At 41.8% G+C, this 21927-nt stretch overlaps 4 protein-coding genes across 4 annotated transcripts; 3 read left to right on the top strand and 1 right to left on the bottom strand.

Annotated features, from left to right (window-relative positions):
• Positions 1-140: 140 nt before the first annotated feature.
• LOC139364800 (cell death-inducing p53 target 1) lies at positions 141-14606 on the top strand. The gene is made up of 6 exons (XM_071101901.1): positions 141-413; positions 3857-3917; positions 4464-4625; positions 5292-5435; positions 5567-5864; positions 10411-14606. The coding sequence occupies exons 3-6, from the start codon at positions 4541-4543 to the stop codon at positions 10520-10522; spliced, it is 639 nt and encodes a 212-aa protein (XP_070958002.1). The 5' UTR covers positions 141-413; positions 3857-3917; positions 4464-4540; the 3' UTR covers positions 10523-14606.
• On the bottom strand, positions 12599-16023 carry LOC139364805 (polymerase (RNA) III (DNA directed) polypeptide K). Its single transcript, XM_071101905.1, has 3 exons — positions 15776-16023; positions 15576-15663; positions 12599-15317 (listed from the first exon to the last, which is right to left on the bottom strand). The coding sequence occupies exons 1-3, from the start codon at positions 15884-15886 to the stop codon at positions 15190-15192; spliced, it is 327 nt and encodes a 108-aa protein (XP_070958006.1). The 5' UTR covers positions 15887-16023; the 3' UTR covers positions 12599-15189.
• Positions 16024-16211: 188 nt separating this feature from the next.
• LOC139364803 (U11/U12 small nuclear ribonucleoprotein 25 kDa protein-like) lies at positions 16212-18386 on the top strand. The gene is made up of 6 exons (XM_071101903.1): positions 16212-16725; positions 16825-16915; positions 17026-17131; positions 17527-17601; positions 17690-17754; positions 18079-18386. Exons 1-5 carry the CDS (start codon positions 16489-16491, stop codon positions 17745-17747), a joined length of 567 nt encoding a protein of 188 aa, XP_070958004.1. The 5' UTR covers positions 16212-16488; the 3' UTR covers positions 17748-17754; positions 18079-18386.
• Positions 18387-18475: 89 nt separating this feature from the next.
• LOC139364801 (uncharacterized) lies at positions 18476-20779 on the top strand. The gene is made up of 6 exons (XM_071101902.1): positions 18476-18626; positions 19067-19222; positions 19378-19500; positions 19603-19683; positions 19851-19998; positions 20306-20779. Exons 2-6 carry the CDS (start codon positions 19075-19077, stop codon positions 20412-20414), a joined length of 609 nt encoding a protein of 202 aa, XP_070958003.1. The 5' UTR covers positions 18476-18626; positions 19067-19074; the 3' UTR covers positions 20415-20779.
• The last annotated feature ends 1148 nt before the right edge of the window (positions 20780-21927 follow it).

The following is a 21927-nucleotide window of genomic DNA, read 5'->3' as shown; positions in this document are numbered from 1 at the left end:
GGCGAAATACAGCAGAAATACAGCAGATTTGTTGCCGTTGCCATGTGGAAAGGGCAACCAGTGGAGCACAAACAACATTGTAAATACTATTTCACTTGCTTTGGCAATGTAAACACGTTTCCCATGCCAATAAAGCCCATTTGAATTGAACGGATTTCTTTCCGAGTTTTGAACGCTGCATCTTTCTAGAGTTCCGACTTTCCGACCTGATGCTCGCCGACGTCGTGATTTGACCTCGTTTTTTCGCCGAGTTCCCAGTTGTCTTGAAAGCACCACAAGAGGCGGATGTTGAGTAGATGAATGATAAACAGACGAGCTAACGGTTGCCATCATTTGACTTCCCTACGAACAGGCTTGGGATATAGCTGTCGTCATCACCTAATTCCAATTGTGTGGAAGAGACAACACATCAGGTAAATTCCGTGTAGAGATAACTAGGAAACAATATTTGAGAGACAATCAGCTAGCTAACGTAACGTAGCTAGCTAACGTTAATCTCCGTTTAGTTTTAAACTGATGTTACTCAATGTGAGTTAGCTAACGTTACATGTAACTTGACTGTTATTTTGAAATGTGTTCCATTTTCACTGATGAAAATAATAGCTAGCTAGATACCTAACCAGCTAGTTGAACTAGCTACAGTAGTAACTATACTAACTAGGCAGACAGTTGTATAACGCTAGCTAGCTGATGTAAACGTCCAGTCAAATCGAGGCTTCTCTCACGTCAACAAGTCCTAAATGCAGTAACGACGAGCTAGCTAGCTAAGATAGCAATTTATGTTTGATATAAACTGTGTCGATGTCTAGATAGCTAGCTACATTACGTAAAGAGTGTTTGTCTGGTGGGTTGAGCGGATCATCTATGTAAATACAGTTACTGTAGCAAGAGGATTCAGGAAAAGCTTTCTAGAAAGTTGCCTCTCACTAGAGAGCCCTATGCTGGTGTTGTTGTATGTCACCCCCCCTGATTCAGTTCCACATGACAAAATAGTGTAGTTGATCTTCTTTATTTTTAGGTAAATTATTGAAAATGATGATGGCTCATTCATATTCTACTTAAACATAAATTGGCAATGGCACTTTTTTTGTAACATCACCATCATTGATCCTCAATGACTTTGTTGGAATTCAGTGTAATGTTATAACAAATGAAGGCCCGTTTCAACTGTTTGTGATCAAATCAAACTCATCCAGACATAATGAAGTGCATGACTGAAGAGTCTCTGGATGTCCCTTAAACCTAAGTGTTCTGTACTCTGATTCTGAATTTCTGATGCTGTTGTAATGTATGGCGCTTAAATGCTTACTTTCCAGTTTAATCAAACAGAGCAAGTGCAAATTCATGGCCTTATCTAGGTTGCCTTGGGCACAATATGGGTATTAACTTAGCCTAGCTCTTATAGAATTGTGGCCTACATTCAGATGCCATGCATGCATTTGTACATTTTTATTTATATCATACCCTGGACATTCCTGTCATTTCCCCAGCTTAATCAGTCTTCTTCACATCACACTCACTAACTGGTTGGATAGCTCTCCTCCTCCTCTCCTCCTCCTCTGCCTTAGATTACCCAGTCATTTGACAGGCTTATTTTTATTGCGCTGTCTGGCATTCTGGCTGTTTGTTTTGGAGCAGGCAGGCCAGCCTCTTAATCAGTTTATGTTCAAATTAGAGACGCCCTGACATGCATGGTGATCTCTCACAGGCATGGTCAGCTGACCTGGGAAAGTGAAGCCTAGTAGGCTGAAGTATGGATGGCAGGTCTGGACAGCTGGTGGCATAGCAGTGTCCTGCTCCCAGGGCTAGGCTGTGTTTGTTTTCAGACACGTGTAGTAGTCAGGTGAGGTTTATGTTGTTGTAGAGTCTGTTAGGGAAAGTGTTAGGCTATTCTGTAGCCAAGTTAATTGCGCTGCATTGCTGAGATGACATATGAGTCTGTAATACCAACATGTTTCAAGCAGACCACCATAGTCCGTTGTGCCCAAGAACACTAAGGTAACTAAGGTAGCACTCACGTCTGTAGCCATGAAATGCTTTGAAAGGCTGGTCATGGCTCACATCAACACCATTATCCAAGAAACCCTAGACCCACTCCAATTTGCATACCGCCCCAACAGATCCACAGATGATGCAATCTCTATTGCACACCACACTGCCCTTTCACACCTGAACAAAAGGAACACCTATGTGAGAATGCTATTCATTGACTACAGCTCAGCGTTTAACACTGTAGTGCCCTCAAAGCTCATCACTAAGCTAAGGACCCTGGGACTAAACACTTCCCTCTGCATCTGGATCCTGGACTTCCTGATGGGCCGCCCCCAGGTGGTAAGGGTAGGTAACAACACATCCCCCACGCTGATCCTCAACACGGGGGCCCCTCAGGGGTGCATGCTTAGTCCCCTCCTGTACTCCCTGTTCACTCATGACTGCACGGCCAGGCACTACTCCAACACCATCATTTAAGTTTGCTGATGACACAACAGTGGTAGGCCTGATCACCAACAACGATGTGACAGCCTATAGGGAGGAGGTCAGAGACCTGGCTGTGTGGTGCAAGGGCAACAACCTCTTCCTCAACATGATCAAGACAAAGGAGATGATTGTGGACTACAAGAAAAGGAGGACCAAGCACGCCCCTATTGTCATCAATGGGGCTGTAGTGGAGCAGATTGAGAGCTTTAAGTTCCTTGGGGTCCACATCGCCAACAAACTAACATGGTCCAAGCACACCAAGACAGTTGTGAAGGGGGCACAACAAAACATATTCCCCCTCAGGAGAATGAAAAGATTTGGCATGGGTCCTCAGATCCTCAAAGGTTTTACAGATGCACCATCGAGAGCATCCTGACGGGTTGCATCACTGCCTGGTATGGCAACTGCTTGGCCTCCAACTGCAAGGCACTACAGAGGGTAGTGCGTACGGCCCAGTACATCACCAGGGCCAAACTTCCTGCCATCCAGGACCTCTATACCAGGAGGTGTCAGAGGAAGGCCATAAAAATTGTCAAAGACTCCAGCCACCCTAGTCATAGACTGTTCTCTCTTCTACCGCATGGCAAGCGGTACCGGCGCGCCAAGTCTAGGTCAAAGATGCTTCTAAATAGCTTCTACCCCCAAGCCATAAAACTCCTGAACAGTTAATCAAATGGCTACCCAGACTATTTGCATTGCCCCCGCACATTGACTCTGTACCGGTACCCCCTGCATATAGCCCCGCTATTGTTATTTACTGCGGCTCTTAAATTATGTTATTCTATCTCTTTTTTTGCGTGTGTATTTTCTTTAAATTGCATTGTTGGTTAAGGGCTTGTAAGTAAGCATTTCACGGTAAGGTCTACTACACCTGTTGTATTCGGTGCATGTGACAAATAACATTTGATATCTAGTTCTTAACTGTTCCAATAATGTCCGCTCCTCCTGTGTCGTTTGGCCAGTCAATCTCCTTTGTATTGTAGGACTATAGAGCTAAATTTCTCGTTGACATAGGCTAAGTTGGTTACACCAGACAGCTTTGCTGCTCCTTTTTTGTGGCAATGTGCTTGTTTTATTTAAAGGCTACTGCGATTTGTCTTGAGTAAGTGCTTGTGTTGTCAGGTGAATGAATTGAAGTCATAGGAATGCCATGATGCAGTCGACTGTGATTAATGGGCAGGCATGTGTTAGTATCTTGGAGACTAAATGTTATTGCACCAATGTTTGAGAGAAGCAAGTTGTCTATAATTAACCTAGCACTTGTTAATGGCTGCATACTGTTAGTGTTTGTCATTTGCGTGAGAAAGTAGCAATTGCAATTTACAAATAGGACCACATGCAATAAACTTGTCTTTTTTTTCTCCCTTTTTTCTTATAGGCTGTTGGACCTGACAGAAGAGCAGGCTCTGTAGGTGGAAACTCCCCAGTGTCATCAGCAGGTAATCATGACTAATGTCCCTTCTCTTCACTTTGCTGCCATGGGTTCTGTTTTTCTGTAAATATTGGTGGCTTTAGGAGGTCATTTCTGTTTTAATGTCAGACTGCCAACTCATTGCTAAACTCCCTAATGTTTGCTGTTGTGAATGTGCTAGGATAATAAACAATATTAATGTTTATCATCTAACACACATTTAGGTAAAGGGTGGATTGAAAGCAATTGCCATTGTTTTTGACTTAAATCCCTGCAAATGTAATATTCTAGAGGCCTCAGAGGCAGTAGCCTAGCCCTAGCCTAAACCCAGCGTTATCCAGCAATACTGTTGAATGTTGTCTGCATCCATCATATTTATCATACCAATTCACTTGATTGAAAAGATCTAGGGTCTACCAAGACGAGTCAATACTGAGACAAAAATGTCAGATAAGTTCATTTATTTGAATGCGTCAGTAGCTGAAGTGCGAGGCAGCTGCTGTATCATGTAGTGTGTGGGTGTTGAACTGACTGTCAGTGAACTGATAGGCCTGTGTGTGTGTTCTTCTCACAGAGTGGCTGAGTGAGTCCAAGGCCAGTGGTGAGTGGAGCTTCTACCCCAGGCCCCCCCCATCCAAAGGTCCAGTCAGCATGTCCAGCGACCCCCCTCCTCCCTACCCCGGAGGTCCCAGCGCCCTTCTTATCAAGGAGAAGAATGGACAGCCAGCCATTCCGGGTACACTTATTCTAGAACTCTCTCTCTCTCTTGTGTATGATGTGGAGGAAAAAAAACATTTAGTTTGGGACAAGACTACAAAAAGAGACACATTTTAAGAGACTATTTTACAAATGGACAGAAGTCCAGGGTAGGAACCACGCACAGGCATACCTGTGAACTTCAAAATACCATCTGGTTTCTTCGACTGGGCTGCTGATTTAGTATTTGCACTGTAGCTGACTAGCTGTAGGGAAACTGGTGTGAATTTGCATAATTGTCTCTAAATGCCTCCCATATCAGCTCTTGTGTGGCTGGTTAGAGAAAGGCCTAGAGAAACATCACCAGGGAAACCTTGAAAGTAGGCCCTGTCTGTGAACAAATCTTTCTTTGTCTGGGCTTCCCCTCCACCCCAGGTTTCCTTACAACAAAATACTGTTTCGACCAGCCATGGGAATGTGATCAACAAAGTGTATTTGTTACAAACTACGTAACAAATCCTTGAGAATTGTAAAGCTATGAAAAATAACTATTCTGGCCTGAGTAACAGATGATGATGCATGTTCTCAATAATGGGCCAATGCCTTACTTGATTTAAGCCCAACATAAGTCATGTTTCTTCAATCAGTCATTGCTGTGAAAGCTCACTAATAAATCCTTCTTGTTTGTCTGTGTTTTCTCTCCCAGGCTCGGCGGTCCCTGTATCGACGGGTCCTCCTCAGGGACACCCCCTGCCTCCAGACTATGGCCCTCCACCCTACGAGGCCACGCTACAGCCAGGCTTCTTGCCGCCACACGTCCCAGGAGATGGGGCCATGCCCATACCACATGGTAGGCATACACTGGTCTACAGAGGGAAATAAATAAGATGGGCGACTCTAAATGCATACCCATGTTGTTTGGCATAGCACCTGTATACAGAACATAAACAGTACATACCGCCTTGTGTTTCTACCCTACAGGTGGCTTCTACCCTCCGCCAGGTCACTTTGGCCCGGGACAGTTTGGCCCGGGACAGTTTGGCCCGGGGCAGTTTGGCCCGGGGCCCATTCAATTTGGGCCTGTGACAGGTCAGACGGCTCACACGGTGCTGGTACCCCCTGGGACAGCTACCACAGTGACCGTGCTACAGGGGGAGATATTCCAGACAGCACCCGTACAGACTGTGTGTCACCACTGCCAGCAGCCCATCATCACGCACATCAACCACAGCGTGGGCCTCATGAACGCTGTCTTCTGCCTCTTCTGCTTCTTTGTTGGGTAAGAGGAAGAATTGGTGTACTACATTGTATAGAGGTTATGTAACAGATAACCAACAAGTGGATATACGTTCTATGGAAAATAATAAACGACGTGGAAGGTGTGTTCCACAACATTGTTTTCCAGAGAAGGCATAAGGCCCAGAGTTGATAATCTCTTTCACACCATGGCTATAATTGAACACATTTGCTGCTAGAAATGTGTTCAACATCCACTGAAGTAGCTAACAAATTTACTAGATACAGTGCCTTCAGAAAGCATTCATACCCCTTGACTTATTCAATATTTTGTTGTTACAGCCTGAATTAAAAATGTATTAAATGTGTTGTTTTTTATTCTCACCCATTTGGCCAGCAGCATACCACCCTACATACCACTGCTGGCTTGCTTCTGAAGCTAAGCAGGGTTGGTCCTGGTCAGTTCCTGGATGGGAGACCAGATGCTGCTGGAAGTGGTGTTGGAGGGCCAGTAGGAGGCACTCTTTCCTCTGGTCTAAACAATATCCCAATGCCCCAGGGCAGTGATTGGGGACACTGCCCTGTGTTGGGTGCCGTCTTTCAGATGGGACGTTAAACGGGTGTCCTGACTCTCTGAGGTCATTAAAGATCCCATGGCACTTATCGTAAGAGTAGGGGTGTTAACCCCGGTGTCCTGGCTAAATTCCCAATCTGGCCCTCAAACCATCACGGTCACCTAATAATCCCCAGTTTACAATTGGCTCATTCATCCCCCTCCTATCCCCTGTAACTATTCCCCAGGTCATTGCTGCAAATGAGAATGTGTTCTCAGTCAACTTACCTGGTAAAATAACGGATAAATAAAATAAAAAAATCTACACATAATACCCCATTCAATTTGTCATTATGGGGTATTATGTGTAGATTTTTTTTATTTTATTTATCTGTTATTTTACCAGGTAAGTTGACTGAGAACACATTCTCATTTGCAGCAATGACCTGGGGAATAGTTACAGGGGATAGGAGGGGGATGAATGAGCCAACATGTTTTTAGAAATGTTAGCAAATTTATAAAAAATGAAACACAGAAATATTGAATTTACATGAGTAATCACACCACTGAGTCAATACCTTGTAGAAGCAGCGATTGCAGCTGAGTCTTTCTGGGTAAGTCTCAAAGAGCTTTACACACCTGGATTGTGCAACATTTGCCCATTTTTTAAAAAAAAAATCTAAATTCTTCAAACTCTGTCAAATTGGTTGTTGATCTTTGCGAGACCACCATTTTTGTCTCCCACTGTCTGGTGGAAAGCAGACTGAACCAGGTTTTCCTCTAGGATTTTGCCTATGCTTAGCTCCATTCTGTTTTATTTTTATCCTGAAACTCCCTGGTCCTTAATGACTACAAGAATACCCATAACATGATGGACCACCACTATGCTTGAAAATATGGAGAGTGGTACACAGTAACTTTTTTTCTTCAACACAAAGTGTTAATTGTTTTGCCACATTTTTGCAGTATTACTTTAGTGCCTTGTTGCAAACAGTATGCATGTTTTGGAATATTTTTTATTCTGTACAGGCTTCCTCTTTTTCACTGTGTCAATTAGGTCAGTATTGTGGAGTAACTACAATGTTGTTGCTCCATCCTCATAGCCATTAAACTCTAACTGTTGTAATGTCACCATTTGCTTCATGGTGAAATCCCTGAGCGGTTTCCTTCCTCTCCGGCAATTGAGTTAGGAAGGACGCCTATATCTTTATAGTGACTGGGTGTGTTGATGCACCATCCAAAGTGTAATTAATAACTTCACCATGCTCAAAGGAATATTTAATGTCTGCTTTTTTTTGGACCCATCTACCAATAGGTGCCCTTCTTTGAGAGGCATTGGAAAACCTCCCTGGTCTTTGTTTTTGAAATTCACTGCTCGACTGAGGGACCATACAATTATCTGTATGTGTGGGCAGTGGCGATTTTAGCATGTAAATCTTGGTGGATCAAATGTATTTTTTTGAGGGGGTGGGGTGCAAGCCAGCAAAGCCACAACACTAAACAATAAATTAATGCACTATAACGGTGACAAATGGTGTCCACAAACTGTTAGGGCCTACATAAAGCTGTCCTAACAGCAGAGTCCCAACAGCAGTCCCAACACTTAACACTGCTACACCTGGCTATCAGCGGAGCCTTGTCTGCGCGCTAGGACAGATGTAGTCAATATAACTATTTGTTCAGCACTTTTGAAATGTACAGCGGCAGAATTCAGAACATAGGCCGTTCTCTCTGTACACCAAGTCAGAACCGTAGGATAAATAAAGGGCACATAAGCAGACAATGAAAGGTCTTACAATATTCAATGATTACATTTCTCTAAAACAGGTTATAGTCTACATGTGCACCACGAAGTCAGAGCAGTAGGTGAAATGGGGTGAGGCACATGGGCTACTATACAAGCTTACTACATAACTTTCTTAGCTACTGTATACATATCTCCCTGGCATATTACATAATTTATGCAGCAGCATACAAGACATTTGTGGACTCACCTTGTTGTGCTGTGCTCACTTGAACAGGAAGGTGGCGCAGCGGTCCTTTGTGGGCAAATTTTGTCATCAAAGTCTGGCATTCTCTGAGTTTATGTTGCTTCAAGACAACTGTGAATTTGGGGAAAAAACTAGGTCGAATCATGATTACGTCAGTGATCTTCAGGTCGTAGCTCTAGAAAGAGGCCCGAGTTCCTGACTTACAATTCCGAGTTGGATGACCGTTTAAAACTTATTTCCACAGCCGGAGCTCGCCCCCCCCCCCAGAGTTCCTAGTTGTCTTGAACTCACTGAAGTCAGATTTCCAAGTTAAGTTGTTTTGAGTGCGGCAGAAATCATGTTGGATTGACAGCATGGCCAATGTTGAATATTTATAATTTTAAGCTTGGAAAAGAGACCCTTAAACCCAGACTTGGACCACACAGACATTCCACTGAATAGCAGGCTAGTGATTGCGTTGCAATACTGGCAGTTATAGACTGTTTCCTTCCAAACCATTCATTGTTGAATTTGCGATTTCCAACTTGTTGTGTAATGTTTATGCCAATTGGCCGATGAGCACCGATACGTTTTATCTATTATTTCTCTTCATATGACCAGGATTTGCAAGTAGATCGTCAACTTGATTGAGGATGATTACTAGCGAAGATTTTGAAAAGTATGATGCTGACTTGATCAGTCCAATCAAAGCTACTGTAGATATAACGTGATTTGATGTCATTTTATCTGTGGCCAATGACCTTGAGCCTTCTTGGATGGGCACTTCTGATGTAACTCTATGGCAGCACCCAAGAGGCTTACATTTTCGAGCCCTACCCTTAGATTTGGCAGTGACGTGGTGTCCCCATGAGTGACAGAATACTGAGCCAATCACGGTGCAACTAGGGAACATTACCATTACGAGTCACCACTGTGTGTGGGGGGTACAAAAGATGAGGTAGTCATTCAAAAATCATGTTAAACAGTTGCACACAGTGAGTCCATGCAACTTTATATGTGACATGTTAAGCGACATTTTACTCTTGAACTTATTTAGTCTTGCCATGACAAAGGGGTTGAGCATTTATTGACTCAACTTTTCATTTTTTAAATTAAAACCTCTACGGGATTGGTGTCCCTAAACCGGGACGGTTGTTGCTAATGTGACTAGGATGACGTAAGTAACAGCCAACTTTCCAGGACATAGACATGTCTTATATGAGCAGTTAGCTTAACAAGAATTTAAGCTAACTGCATTGCCTAATTTACAGTAGCTATTACAGTTTAAAAAAATACCATGCGAGCGCATGGAGAGTGCACAACAACAACGGTTTTATCACAGCAACAAAGTATTTCCTTTCAAATGGTACCAATAATATGCATATCCTTGCTTCAGGTCCTGAGCTGCAGGCAATTAGATTTGAGTATGTCATTTTAGGTGAAACTTTGGAAGAAAAAAAAGGGTACGATCTGTTCATTTTGTAAAATAAAAAAACATCATTCCACTTTGACATTATGGGGTATTGTGTGTAGGCCAGTGATGACAAAATCTCAATTGAATCCAATTTAAGTTCAGGCTGTAACATAACAAAATCTGGAAAAAGTCTAGGGGTGTGAATGCTTTCTCAAGACACTGTAACGAGAGTAGTTTCCTCGGTAACCAAACAGACTTGCTAGTATAGCTAACCAAACCATCAGTTCTGCTTGCTGTTATATAAATCGAATGCAACAATGCCAATAATGTTTTCAATTTAAACGTTTGCTTTCAAAAGCAGCTCAAGCATGGAACATATAAGAATGAAGTAGCCATTGAATTCTACCATGCCTCATAAGGAAATAATGCACGCTCTAGAATGACCTTCAAGCCAATCAGAAACGAGTATTCAACAATGCCATGGTATAAACATAGAATAATATACTACGGCAGGAAATATTTGATTTCCGGCCAAACACCACAGAATGAAATGAAGGAGAGCAGCAGGATGTTAGCTATAATAAGACTATTGATTTATGGTCTGTATTCTCTGGTGGTTTGTTTCGTAATTTATTTTCTCTCTCTACCACAGGTGTGATCTCGGCTGCTGCTTGATTCCCTGTCTGATCGATGATCTCAAGGATGTGATACACACCTGCCCCAACTGCAAGGGCTACATCTACACATACAAGCGTATCTGCTAACCACCAACAGACAGACACGTGTACAGTGGGGCAAAAAAGTATTTAGTCAGCCACCAATTGTGCAAGTTCTCCCACTTAAAAAGATGAGAGGCCTGTAATTCATCATAGGTACACTTCAACTATGACAGACAAAATGAGAAAAAAAAAATCCAGAAAATCACATTGTAGGATTTTTAATGAATTTATTTGCAAGTATTTGGCCACCTACAAACAAGCAAGATTTCTGGCTTTCACAGACCTGTAACTTCTTCTTTAAGAGGCTCCTCTGTCCTCCACTCGTTACATGTATTAATGGCACCTGTTTGAACTTGTTATCAGTATAAAAGACACCTGTCCACAACCTCACAGTCACACTCCAAACTCCACTATGGACCAAAGATCTGTCAAAGGACACCAGAAACAAAATTGTAGACCTGCACCAGGCTGGGAAGACTGAATCTGCAATAGGTAAGCAGCTTGGTTTGAAGAAATCAACTGTTGGAGCAATTATTAGGAAATGGAAGACATACAAGACCACTGGTAATCTCCCTCGATCTGGGGCTCCACGCAAGATCTCACCCCGTGGGGTCAAAATGATCACAAGAACGGTGAGCAAAAATCCCAGAACCACACGGGGGGACCTAGTGAATGACCTGCAGAGAGCTTGGACCAAAGTAACAAAGCCTACCATCAGTAACACACTATGCCGCCAGGGACTCAAATCCTGCAGTGCCAGACGTGTCCCCCTGCTTAAGCCAGTACATGTCCAGGCCCGTCTGAAGTTTGCTAGAGAGCATTTGGATGACCCAGAAGAAGATTGGGAGAATGTCATATGGTCAGATGAAACCAAAATATAACTTTTTGGTAAAAACTCAACTCGTCGTGTTTGGAGGACAAAGAATGCTGAGTTACATCCAAAGAACACCATACCTACTGTGAAGCATGGGGGTGGAAACATCATGCTTTGGGGCTGTTTTTCTGCAAAGGGACCAGGACGACTGATCCGTGTAAAGGAAAGAATGAATGGGGTCATGTATCGTGAGATTTTGAGTGAAAACCTCCTTCCATCAGCAAGGGCATTGAAGCTGAAACGTGGCTGGGTCTTTCAGCATGACAATGATCCCAAACACACCGCCCGGGCAACGAAGGAGTGGCTTCGTAAAAAGCATTTCAAGGTCCTGGAGTGGCTTAGCCAGTGTCCAGATCTCAACCCCATAGCAAATCTTTGGAGGGAGTTGAGGGTCTGTGTTGCCCAGCAACAGCCCCAAAACATCACTGCTCTAGAGGAGATCTGCATGGAGGAATGGGCCAAAATACCAGCAACAATGTGTGAAAACCTTGTGAAGACTTACAGAAAACGTTTGACCTCTGTCATTGCCAACAAAGGGTATATAAGTATTGAGAAACTTTTGTTATTGACCAAATACTTATTTTCCACCATCATTTCCAAATAAATTCATAAAAAATCCTACAATGGGATTTTCTGGATTTTTTTCCTTCTCACTTTGTCTGTCATAGTTGAAGTGTACCTATGATGAAAATTACAGGCCTCATCTTTTTAAGTAGGAGAACTTGCACAAAAACTTGCACAATTGACCAAATACTTTTTTTGCCCCACTGTATATCTTATGCACACACGACTCAGCTCCTCATGGTTGTAGTTGCAGCCTATGTTCTTTCTCCAACATTTGCTCAGTGTGTCGTGCTTCATTTAGCCCTCCTAACTTTACCCTCACTTTCTAAAGCACTTACTTGTTCACACTCACTATATTTACTGTATATCATAGGAGGCTGGTGGGAGGAGCTATAGGAGGACAGGCTCATTGTAATGGCTGGAATGGAATCCATGGAACGGAGTCCAACACGTTGTCCATGTGTTTGATTTGTTTGGTACTATTCCATTCCAGCCATTACAATGAGCCTGTCCTCCTATAGCTCCTCCCACCAGCCACCTCTGCTATATTTATTGTCCAGACTCACTTACCTAGCTATGTACAGGCATTTAGATAAGTGCTAGATAGACACGTCACACAGGACTGAACCTGATCTAAAAACAGAAACTTATAACAATTGAGAAAAGCTGAGTTGCAGACACGGTACATCTTGCATACTTTATAAAAAACGTCTTTGGTTCAGGAAGGCTTTGAATTTGACATTTATGGAGCAAACTTGAGGGGTAGAGAAAGGTCACACTTTGGGAAAGCTGTAAACATTTGTCACTTTAATCAAAATCGTCAGCAATCATCAGCAATTGCAGGGTCAGTATTTTGTTGTTTTTGTAATTGAATGTATTTTAACATGTTAATATTGAGCACAATGAAGGTTACGTCCATGTCTGAGACCTACTTTATGTTTATGTTCTAATCACCCTGTTTGTCCTACAACCTTAATGTATATCCATTTCAAATGTTGCAAGTTAATAACCATGTATCAGATTTGTTAGGACAAACTCGAGTCAGTAAGACTGAGTTAATTTTAGTTGTTCTCACTTAAGTGAGAGAAGTACGTGTTACTGTCTTTTTAAATCCTCTGTGCTTTAGTCACTTGATGTCCAGTGATTTTTGCTAGAGCTGTTACACAATAATGCCAGTCATGTCCATATTAATGTATTCAATTTTGATAATGAAGAAAATGTGTGCTTGTATTGCGATTGCACAAGTTCCCATGTGAAATTTCATACATTCATAAAACCATAATTGCCATGACTTTACTGTAGTTTTTATTTATTTAAGTGGTTTAGACTGCCATTCAGTTAGATAATTTATAGCCTTGCTTGCCAAGCTTTGTTATCATTAAGACCCAACTGGTAAGGAGACTAGCTAGTTTTTGTAAGACTTTTGTCAACAACTTGGACTATGTCATATTAAGGATAATTTACATGTGGCTTGGTGTCAAATTAAGTGTCTGAGTGAACCTGATCTTTACTCATAATCCTGTACTTTCCACAAACACATCACCTGTCACTGATGCAGGGCTACATCGAGCTTCAACATCCATGCAGTCACCGAGCACCATAACCATGCACATGTCAGAGACCGAGATTTTCTAGTTTATCTATCAGTCCACACTGAAAAAACACAGGTTTCCTTGTAATTTTCCATATAGGAAGGGAACGGAGCGAAGCCGACCTGGCTGGCAGTGTCCAATCCGCTCTGCTGGAAGGGCACATTAGAATGATGAAGCGCTCTGCATGATATCACTGTAATTTTGTGCACTCATCCTCTCTCAGGCCATATGTCCAGTCTGTGTCACGAGGCCAATGTGTGTCAATCTGTGCTGCTGGCCCACACTACTCTGTCCTGCCCAATCCAAAACAGATGATCCTTTCACTGGTCATGTCTGTCAGTTGATGTTCAGAGGGAATAATTAAAGTAGAGTGCATCCAGGGTTTTTCCCTCGTCAGTGTTTTACTACCTTTTTTGATGGGTTACATCATTTCTTTAATGATGAACAGAATGTCCTTCACATTCAACCTCATCTCAAATACATTCTTTCTTATTCAGCATTTCTGTGCATAAACCTGCTACATCATCTGTTCAAGCAAAGTTAAGGTCTCAACGACACAATCTGCTCTTTCTCTTTAGTGTTCCTTGTCTAGCTTTGATCACTATTGCTCTGATGCATGTTAGTCTGATATGCCATAGAGATACAGGTGTACAAAAGCAAGTTCGTCACCAAGTCTTGGCTGAAATAATGTAATCTCGAATGCAGATTCAAGTGATGTTATCATCTGCTTCATATTAACGTGTTCGATTCAGTCCAATGTATGGTATGCAAGATCTTTTGTCTGCTTCATTTGAGTCTCGTCTCCTCTCAATACTACCAATAACCAGCATGCTTATATACAGTAAACACTGACGGCAGGTGGAGTATGTCTGCATGTACATGCATTCTTATGGACACAGGCTGGTCACAGGCTGGTCTCTTAACTTTGTACGCTCTTGAATCTTCTACATGCAGTGTGAAGTGGCTTGAGGCTGTGTAAGAACATGTAGTAAAAGCAGAGTTTAAGGATTGTATTTAACTTTGAACACAATGTCTTTGTAGTTGGTCTATTGCCCCCTCAAAAAAATAAATAATTGTCTAATGTACATGTACATCTAAATGATGAGTTGGGTCATTACTGTTGCATACAGTGCAGTTATTTTAACAAAACAAACCAGTATTTGTGATGTTATTAGTAATTTCATCAGATAGTCATACTCTTTCAATCCAAAAACACAAAGTAATTTTTATAGTATGTAAAACAAATCTAGGAGAAATAAAATAATGACTCCAACAATGGATTCTGGCCATTTGGCAACTACTCAAACACAAATGATGTATCTTCAGCTATAAATTGGAAGTGCAATTGACTTCTGAATGTAATAGGAAACACAAAGAGAAGTTAACTAATCGCAATGCTGAATAAAGCAAGGACATACTCTTGTGTATAAAGCATATTTGGTAGAAGTGTATATTACATCAACTCTTGCTACTTTTTCACCAACAAGCTTAGCGCCAATGGTGTGGTCAACTAGTAGCCATGTGGTCCAGTCTATTTCTGCTATTAGCAAACTCCTGTTTATTCACTGTTATGCCAAAGCTGTCTGGCATGACAACAGAAGATTTGGCTACAGCACATACACTATAAAACCAGGTTAGCTGACTCAACTAGTGTTCTCAGGTAGAGATCCAATTGAACCAGTTTAGTCTCTCCAGCGATGTCCACACTCATAATTGCAGCATTTGTAGAACGTTGTCATCGGTTCATCTGCAGATCTGGTCTGAATCTGCATGAAGAATGCTCGGGGGTGCTCACACTTGGGACATTTTTCTAAATAACACAAATATGAGAGTTAGAGTAAATACATACCTGGCTATAAGTAACAGTGAATATGGGCCATTATGACCACCTGTCCTCTATAGGTCTGGTGGTGGACACAGGAGGCTGGGCAAATCTAATCCAGCTATGCCATCTGCCAGCCTTTGGGCTACAATCCAGACAGTGTTCTATCATTTTAGGCGTGGATGACCAGTGACCACATACTGATTGAAATGTTAGCTAAATTATGCAGGTGATTTGGTAATTTACCTGGCGTGGAATCCACATTTTCCCAGGCTGCAGCTCCACCAAGCACATCATCAACCTCTTTCAGTTTGGGATACTTCCTGTTGTTTACCTATGGGAAAGATGGACATGTTAATGTATCAATACGTTTTGTAAGAGAGAACACATGACAGACATCAGTTACTTGGCAATAAGTCTAGGAATTAAGTAAAAGTTAGTTTTACCTTCCTAGTAATGTTATGCACGTACGGACATGTGTTGCAGGCGAATCGATAGCACTTCTGTCCTTCCTCTACAATCAACACATTCCCACATGTTGGACAAAACAGAAGCATATTCTTTTGACTAAATTGGCCAGAACCGATCTAACAATGTAGCTAAGTTTATACATCTATTTCAATCATTTAGCTAAATGATAAAAATCCTGACAGCGTTGTTGACCTCCACTCTCGTGTGAAACGTTGTTACATCTAAAAAGGTTCGGTAAGAAACAACATTTGCTATTTCTTTATGGTTCCTTCTTAAAATAATTCTAATGTATACTTAAAGTTAACTATATTGTATTATATTAGAAAAAGAGCCATAGAAATGGAACAATGATGATAGAAATAGCAGTATCCCAAATCGGTACAAGTCAGAACCTCCACTCGGGCTAGTTTGACTCCGGTATGTTGTGAGTGACGTACATGCCGGTCGCGAAATGTTTTAGCATGGATTGCAGAGATTCAGACTTTCCAAATATACTTTATTTGTATGCTACAGTTTAGGTATGTTTTAGTAATCGCGTAATATATATTTTACTGTACACGTTGATCAATAGAGTATGAGTTGTGAAAATCTGTTAGTTTATCTAACTAGCTAATCTTACATGAAATAGCTAGCTAGCTAACATAAACTGGTCAGCAACTTTAGCTACAAAATCCTATTCACAGTGTAAATGATGGGGGAGGAGACCCAGTCCCTTCACCTAGATGAGGGACTGTCTGTAAAAGAAGAGAAGTTAGGACAGGCAGAGGGAAAGATGAACCAAGTGGAGGATGAACAACCAGAGGAGGTTGAAGAGGAAGATGAGGAGGACGAAGAAGCATTACCACACTCGGAATTCCTGGACATCTTTGAAGAAGGACTGGCTCGCCTTGTACAGGACCCTCTACTCTGTGACCTTCCCATTCAGGTTGGTGACCTAATCCATACAGGGTGAAATGTATCTATTGGATGATGTAAAGTCCTCCAGCCTAACCAATGTCTCACTACTGCCTGCGCTTTCCTGCAGGTGACTCTGGAGGAGGTGAATTCCCAGGTTGCTCTGGAGTATGGCCAAGCCATGACTGTCCGTGTATGCAAAGCGGATGGCGAAGTAATGCGTGAGTTTCTGACTGTTTCTTAGTAGAATACCATATTTCTGTTCTATTTGAGCAGGTCAAATGAATGATACTGTGTGTGTGTAAGTGACATTCCAATGTGTGTTGGTCAGCCATAGTGGTGGTGCAGAATGCTATGGTGCTGGATTTGAAGAAAGCCATTCAGAGGTTCATGGAGCTGAAACAGCAACGGGAGGGTGGGGTGAAGCACGTCAGCTGGTAACACGCGCACACACACACACACACACACACACACACACACACACACACACACACACACACACACACACACTAACCTTGTGGGGACACACAATTCAGTCCCATTCAAAATAATTTTTCCCTAAACCTAACCGTAACACTTACCCTATTCTTAAAATTAATCTGAAAACCTTAACCCTAAAACAAATTCTAGCTCCGAACACTAATTCTAATTCTAATCTTAACCCTTAACCCCCTAGAAATAGCATTTGGCCTTCTGGGAACTAACACATTTTTTTTTTTGTCTACTATTCTTGTGGGAAATTCTTGTCCCCACAACTATAGTTATACACACACACACACACACACACACACACACACACACACACACTCACAGTTTTGTTTTTCGTGTGCAGGAGATACGTATGGAGAACCTTTCATCTCATATTTCAAGGGGAGAAGCTTGATGATGACAAAATGAAACTAAAGGAGTAAGTTGCAATCATTGTGATTATGGAGTATATTACATAATGCTTTTGTTAACTGAAAACAACATTTCTTGTATTGTTTTATTGTCAGTTATGGGATCAGAAACAGAGATGAGGTGACATTCATGAAGAGACTGAGGAAGAAGTGAAACGGAGGTACAGTAGTCTTCTGAACTACGATCTCACCTGAAAGATGTTCACAGGCAAAGTGGTACCATGACTGTAACTAATACAATTGTATGGCCGTGTGAACGGGAGAAGCTATTGGAAAATATCACTGTCTTTTATGTGCCTGTGGCATTTTCCATTATAAGAAGATAATACTCATTTCGAAAGGACTCAACATTTGTATTTCTTGCACTCCCCCTGGGAGTATAACACTGGCAACCCTTTTCAATATCTATTTTATGTTTCTAATATTATTGATAATACATTGAGTTGAACAATGAATAACGCTGCTCTATGTGCTTCCAACTTCAGATCTCACTACCGTGTGGAGTCCTGCCTACTCTGTGAGTTGCCTGCTCAGTCCCCGTTGCTTCAGACCTCTATGTTTCAACCTGGAGATGTACAGCAACTATAGTCATACACTGACATGACTCAGATGATGTCTAAAAGGTTTTTCAATGGACATCTCAAACATTTTTTTTTTTACATGTCGTAGATATGATTGTGTGGAATGTTTCGTACGGTCTCAATTGTTTATTGTTTGGACATATTCTCTTGTCATTTTGTACAGTAAAATTGTGCCACTTCAAATATGAATAAAGGCTACAGTGCAACCCAAACAGCTCTGAAATATCACCTAATTACAGTGAACATGTTTTAGAATTTTATCTGGCGTTAAATAATTTAACCAAACCTGGGTGTGCCGCCTGGTCTAACAGTGAGAGTACAACCACAATATGTAAATATCTCCTGTAGGTAGTCCTTGTTGAAAACAAGCAAAATATTTCACTATTTCCTGGCGTACATAGAGGAGCATCACAGTTCCCACAGCACAATCTGGGAGCAACCAGTGAAACCAGGTAAAAATCTATATTGTCTCATTACAGTAACCATTTCATTTGCAGCAGCTAAGATGGCGAAGAGAAAATGTGAAATATATTTTGTATCTTTGAAATCTTGTTTTTTAGTAATGTTGGGTCACATCAATCTATCTGACTTGTACAAACAGAACGTGATCTCCTTACATTAGTTTGTCTTGGTATGAAGTATTTGTAGATGTGCAAGGTTGATGCTTACATTGATACATAAAGTTTGTGCTGTGTCTTTTGGCTTATCATCCAAGTTGTATAACAGGAATAGATCGAATTGATCTGAATGTGTCTAACTTCATGACCCAATCATCTGAAGAAATGGAATTGTTGGCCTAACACTATATAGTTCTGGGCGACTGGCATGCGTTTCAGATGGTGGGTTGAAATGTTCCACCTTTGTGATGTCTGATGCTGGTGGTTCTTTTCAGCTCCCAGGATGTCTGGCTCTTCTGAGCACAGGGAGCTGGATAGGATCTCCATGGAGATGAACCAACTGTCATTCAGGAGGCAGCAACTGATCGACCGCAGGAACATGCTGACCATCCTGCAGGAGTTCAGGAACCGCACCAACCGCAGTAATACAGGTAAAGAGGAAATTCACTGTCTAGAAACGCTATTATTGAGTAAATGCACATGGCAGGAATGGATGTGATGTGACCTCTAGCTATGACCCAGCTGGGCTGATGTGTTCTATCACTGACCCCCTCCGAGACATGTATTATCTCTCTTTGTCCAGCAGATGGCTCCAAGGAGCAGACTGAGATTCAATGCCTTGATAAGGAACTGCAGGAGCTGTCTGAGAAGAAGAGAGAGCTGCAGGAAAGGCAAGATAACATTCTCCATTCCAAGGACCAAATAAAAGGTGTGTCTACTTTACCTCTGTTATGGTGAAACTGTTCTCACACAGCACTCTCTTAATACTCCCATTCTGATCATGATTGTCTCCCTTTAATGTCCTTTGCAGAGTGCATCATCAGTCAGGGGGGCGTATCTGTTCTCCCTGACCCCTCTGTTGTCTTTGTTGAAGCTCCACCCTCTATACCAGGTGAGTCACTTGGACTGAGAGTCAAATGAGGTGTGAACTTGTTCATTTGTGGGTTATTTCAAGCAGTTCCCCCATTTTGCTACAATTATTTTCCTGGCCTGCTTAGATCAGAGGCTAGTCCTATAGATGAGTGATGTCATATGGTCATAACTACACTCCCTCCATAGCTCCGGAGGTAATCCTGGACATCCAGAAACTTCCTCCCTGCTCAGCTCAGACCCAGTGCCCACAGTGTCGACAGTTCATCACCACAGAGATTGTCACTTCAGTAGGCAATGTGGCCTGTCTGGTCTGTGTCACAATGTCTATACTTGGGTGAGTTGACCTGCACTGTCTTACTGCTGTGTTACTACCAATTGTCTGCCATCTTTGAATGGACAGGAGGTCGACAATGAGGTGTTTTCAACTCTATGCTTCATCTAGAGTTGGAGGGAGTAGGATATTTCGGTTAACAAAGGTGCTTTTTGGAGACTGCATTCCAGATATTTGTTTCCTGCAGTACTATGCAAATTTCAGTTTGGAACAAAAGCCAGTGCCTTTGGGCTAGTGTCATATCTGATAATCACATCACCTGATGGAATGCAAAGTTTAACACTATCCTTTCTGGTCTATTCTCATTCAGCTGTGTGGCTGGCTGCTGCCTTATCCCTTTCTGCATTGATAACTTCAAAGATGTCACGCATAGATGTCCTAAGTGTCGAAGTCCAATAATCACCATCAAAAAGCTCTGAGGTAAGGGCCCACATGTACACAGAGACTAATAAACAGGTCTCAGACTGCGCTTGGACATCTCCTCTTGTGATGATGAGGCATCTACCATGAATCTGAGGTGACCCATTTGGGGTTCAGTAGACACCCTGTCCCATCCTGCAGGTATAGGACAGCAGTGGATGAGGAGGAAATGGACAATGAATGTTGAATGGAGCCAAGCCATAGTGAAACATGTTCTGCTGAGTGAGAAGTGATCCTAAATTCCCAACAACTGTACTGTGGTCAGTGTCACTCCCACCACTCCTGTGATGTCGTCATCCTGTACATTTTAAGTTAGTATGTATCGCATTGTTCTTGGAATAAAATGTCTTCATCGATGCAATTTATTAGAGAAACTGCATTAAATTGTTTATTTTAATTTTATTGACCTGCAAAAAGCCTGTGTGAATTATAAAACAGAGGAAAATAGTGTTTCAAGGTCTGTAAACTCTAAAGCTGCATGTGACTTATCCAAGCCTAGTGGTGGCTGTGTTAGGAACTCCTTTGTAAACAAAAAGTCACATGATAGGGTTGTTTTATTTACTAAACACAACTGAATGATTTTCACACACAATGTACATTACCATTTTTATTGACACAAAAAGGCTATATATATATATATATATATATATATATATATATATATACACACACATACACATTATGGGTATACAGTAGAACGCATACTGTATACACCAAACAGTCTTAATACAAAAGAGCTTAGATGTGCTACGTTTGTATACAATGTACGAAAAGAGCTCATGTGCTACGTTTGTAAAAAATTAAATAAAATGCATGACAAAATATATACACAATGTGCAAAATGTATGGGCATACTATGTATCAATACACTATTGCAAGGGAAGGGGCTATACTAGTATAGTACAAATAAAATGACTTCTGATTCCAGCTCATTCTCCCTTTCTGTAGTTTGGACACATGATCAATGGGGCACTGATGCTCAGACAAAAACAAAGTTGTACACAAAGACCAACCAGGAGCAGGCAATGTTTTTTTGATTAGCTACCCATTTTTATCCACTCACAGTGTAAACTGCTTTGTTTTTCTAACAGAAATGTGTGACATTGAGGCTCTTAAAGGCCCTGTGCATTCAAAAACATTTAGTGTTTCCTGTGTTATATACACTTGAGTGTACAAAACATTAGGAACAGCTTCCTTACATTGAGATGCACCCTCCTTTTCCCCCAAAACAGCCTCAATTCGTCGGCGCATGGACTACAAGATGTTGAAGTGGCCCATGTTGACTCCACTGCTTCTCACAGTTGTGTCAAGTTGGCTGGATGTTCTTTGGGTGGTGGACCATTCTTGATACACACGGGAAACTGTTGAGCATGAAAAACCCAGCAGCTTTGCAGTTATTGACACACTCAAACCGGTGTGCCTGGCACCTACTACCATACCTTGTTCAAAGGCACTTCAATCTTTTGTCTTGCCCATTCACCCGCTGAATGGCACACATACACAATCCATGTC

This window comes from Oncorhynchus clarkii, chromosome 13 (assembly GCF_045791955.1).
Source record: "Oncorhynchus clarkii lewisi isolate Uvic-CL-2024 chromosome 13, UVic_Ocla_1.0, whole genome shotgun sequence".
Classification (NCBI taxonomy): domain Eukaryota; kingdom Metazoa; phylum Chordata; class Actinopteri; order Salmoniformes; family Salmonidae; genus Oncorhynchus; species Oncorhynchus clarkii.
Note: the sequence above shows the minus strand (reverse complement) of the source record. Positions and strands in the feature narration are given on the sequence as shown.

What these genes read in the sequence shown, in the direction of transcription:
- LOC139364800 (XM_071101901.1), top strand. Translation starts at nt 4,541, where the DNA reads ATGTCCAGCGACCCCCCTCCTCCCTACCCCGGAGGTCCCAGCGCCCTT. An exon ending in TGGACAGCCAGCCATTCCGG is followed by an intron (nt 4,626 to 5,291) that starts GTACACTTATTC and finishes TTTCTCTCCCAG; the next exon opens with GCTCGGCGGTCCCTGTATCG. An exon ending in GGCCATGCCCATACCACATG is followed by an intron (nt 5,436 to 5,566) that starts GTAGGCATACAC and finishes TCTACCCTACAG; the next exon opens with GTGGCTTCTACCCTCCGCCA.
- LOC139364805 (XM_071101905.1), bottom strand. Translation starts at nt 15,886, where the DNA reads ATGCTTCTGTTTTGTCCAACATGTGGGAATGTGTTGATTGTAGAGGAA. An exon ending in TGCATAACATTACTAGGAAG is followed by an intron (nt 15,664 to 15,775) that starts GTAAAACTAACT and finishes TCTTTCCCATAG; the next exon opens with GTAAACAACAGGAAGTATCC. An exon ending in AAATGTGGATTCCACGCCAG is followed by an intron (nt 15,318 to 15,575) that starts GTAAATTACCAA and finishes TGTGTTATTTAG; the next exon opens with AAAAATGTCCCAAGTGTGAG.
- LOC139364803 (XM_071101903.1), top strand. Translation starts at nt 16,489, where the DNA reads ATGATGGGGGAGGAGACCCAGTCCCTTCACCTAGATGAGGGACTGTCT. An exon ending in AGCGGATGGCGAAGTAATGC is followed by an intron (nt 16,916 to 17,025) that starts GTGAGTTTCTGA and finishes TGTGTTGGTCAG; the next exon opens with CCATAGTGGTGGTGCAGAAT. An exon ending in GGGGTGAAGCACGTCAGCTG is followed by an intron (nt 17,132 to 17,526) that starts GTAACACGCGCA and finishes TTTCGTGTGCAG; the next exon opens with GAGATACGTATGGAGAACCT.
- LOC139364801 (XM_071101902.1), top strand. Translation starts at nt 19,075, where the DNA reads ATGTCTGGCTCTTCTGAGCACAGGGAGCTGGATAGGATCTCCATGGAG. An exon ending in CACCAACCGCAGTAATACAG is followed by an intron (nt 19,223 to 19,377) that starts GTAAAGAGGAAA and finishes TTTGTCCAGCAG; the next exon opens with ATGGCTCCAAGGAGCAGACT. An exon ending in AGCTCCACCCTCTATACCAG is followed by an intron (nt 19,684 to 19,850) that starts GTGAGTCACTTG and finishes CTCCCTCCATAG; the next exon opens with CTCCGGAGGTAATCCTGGAC.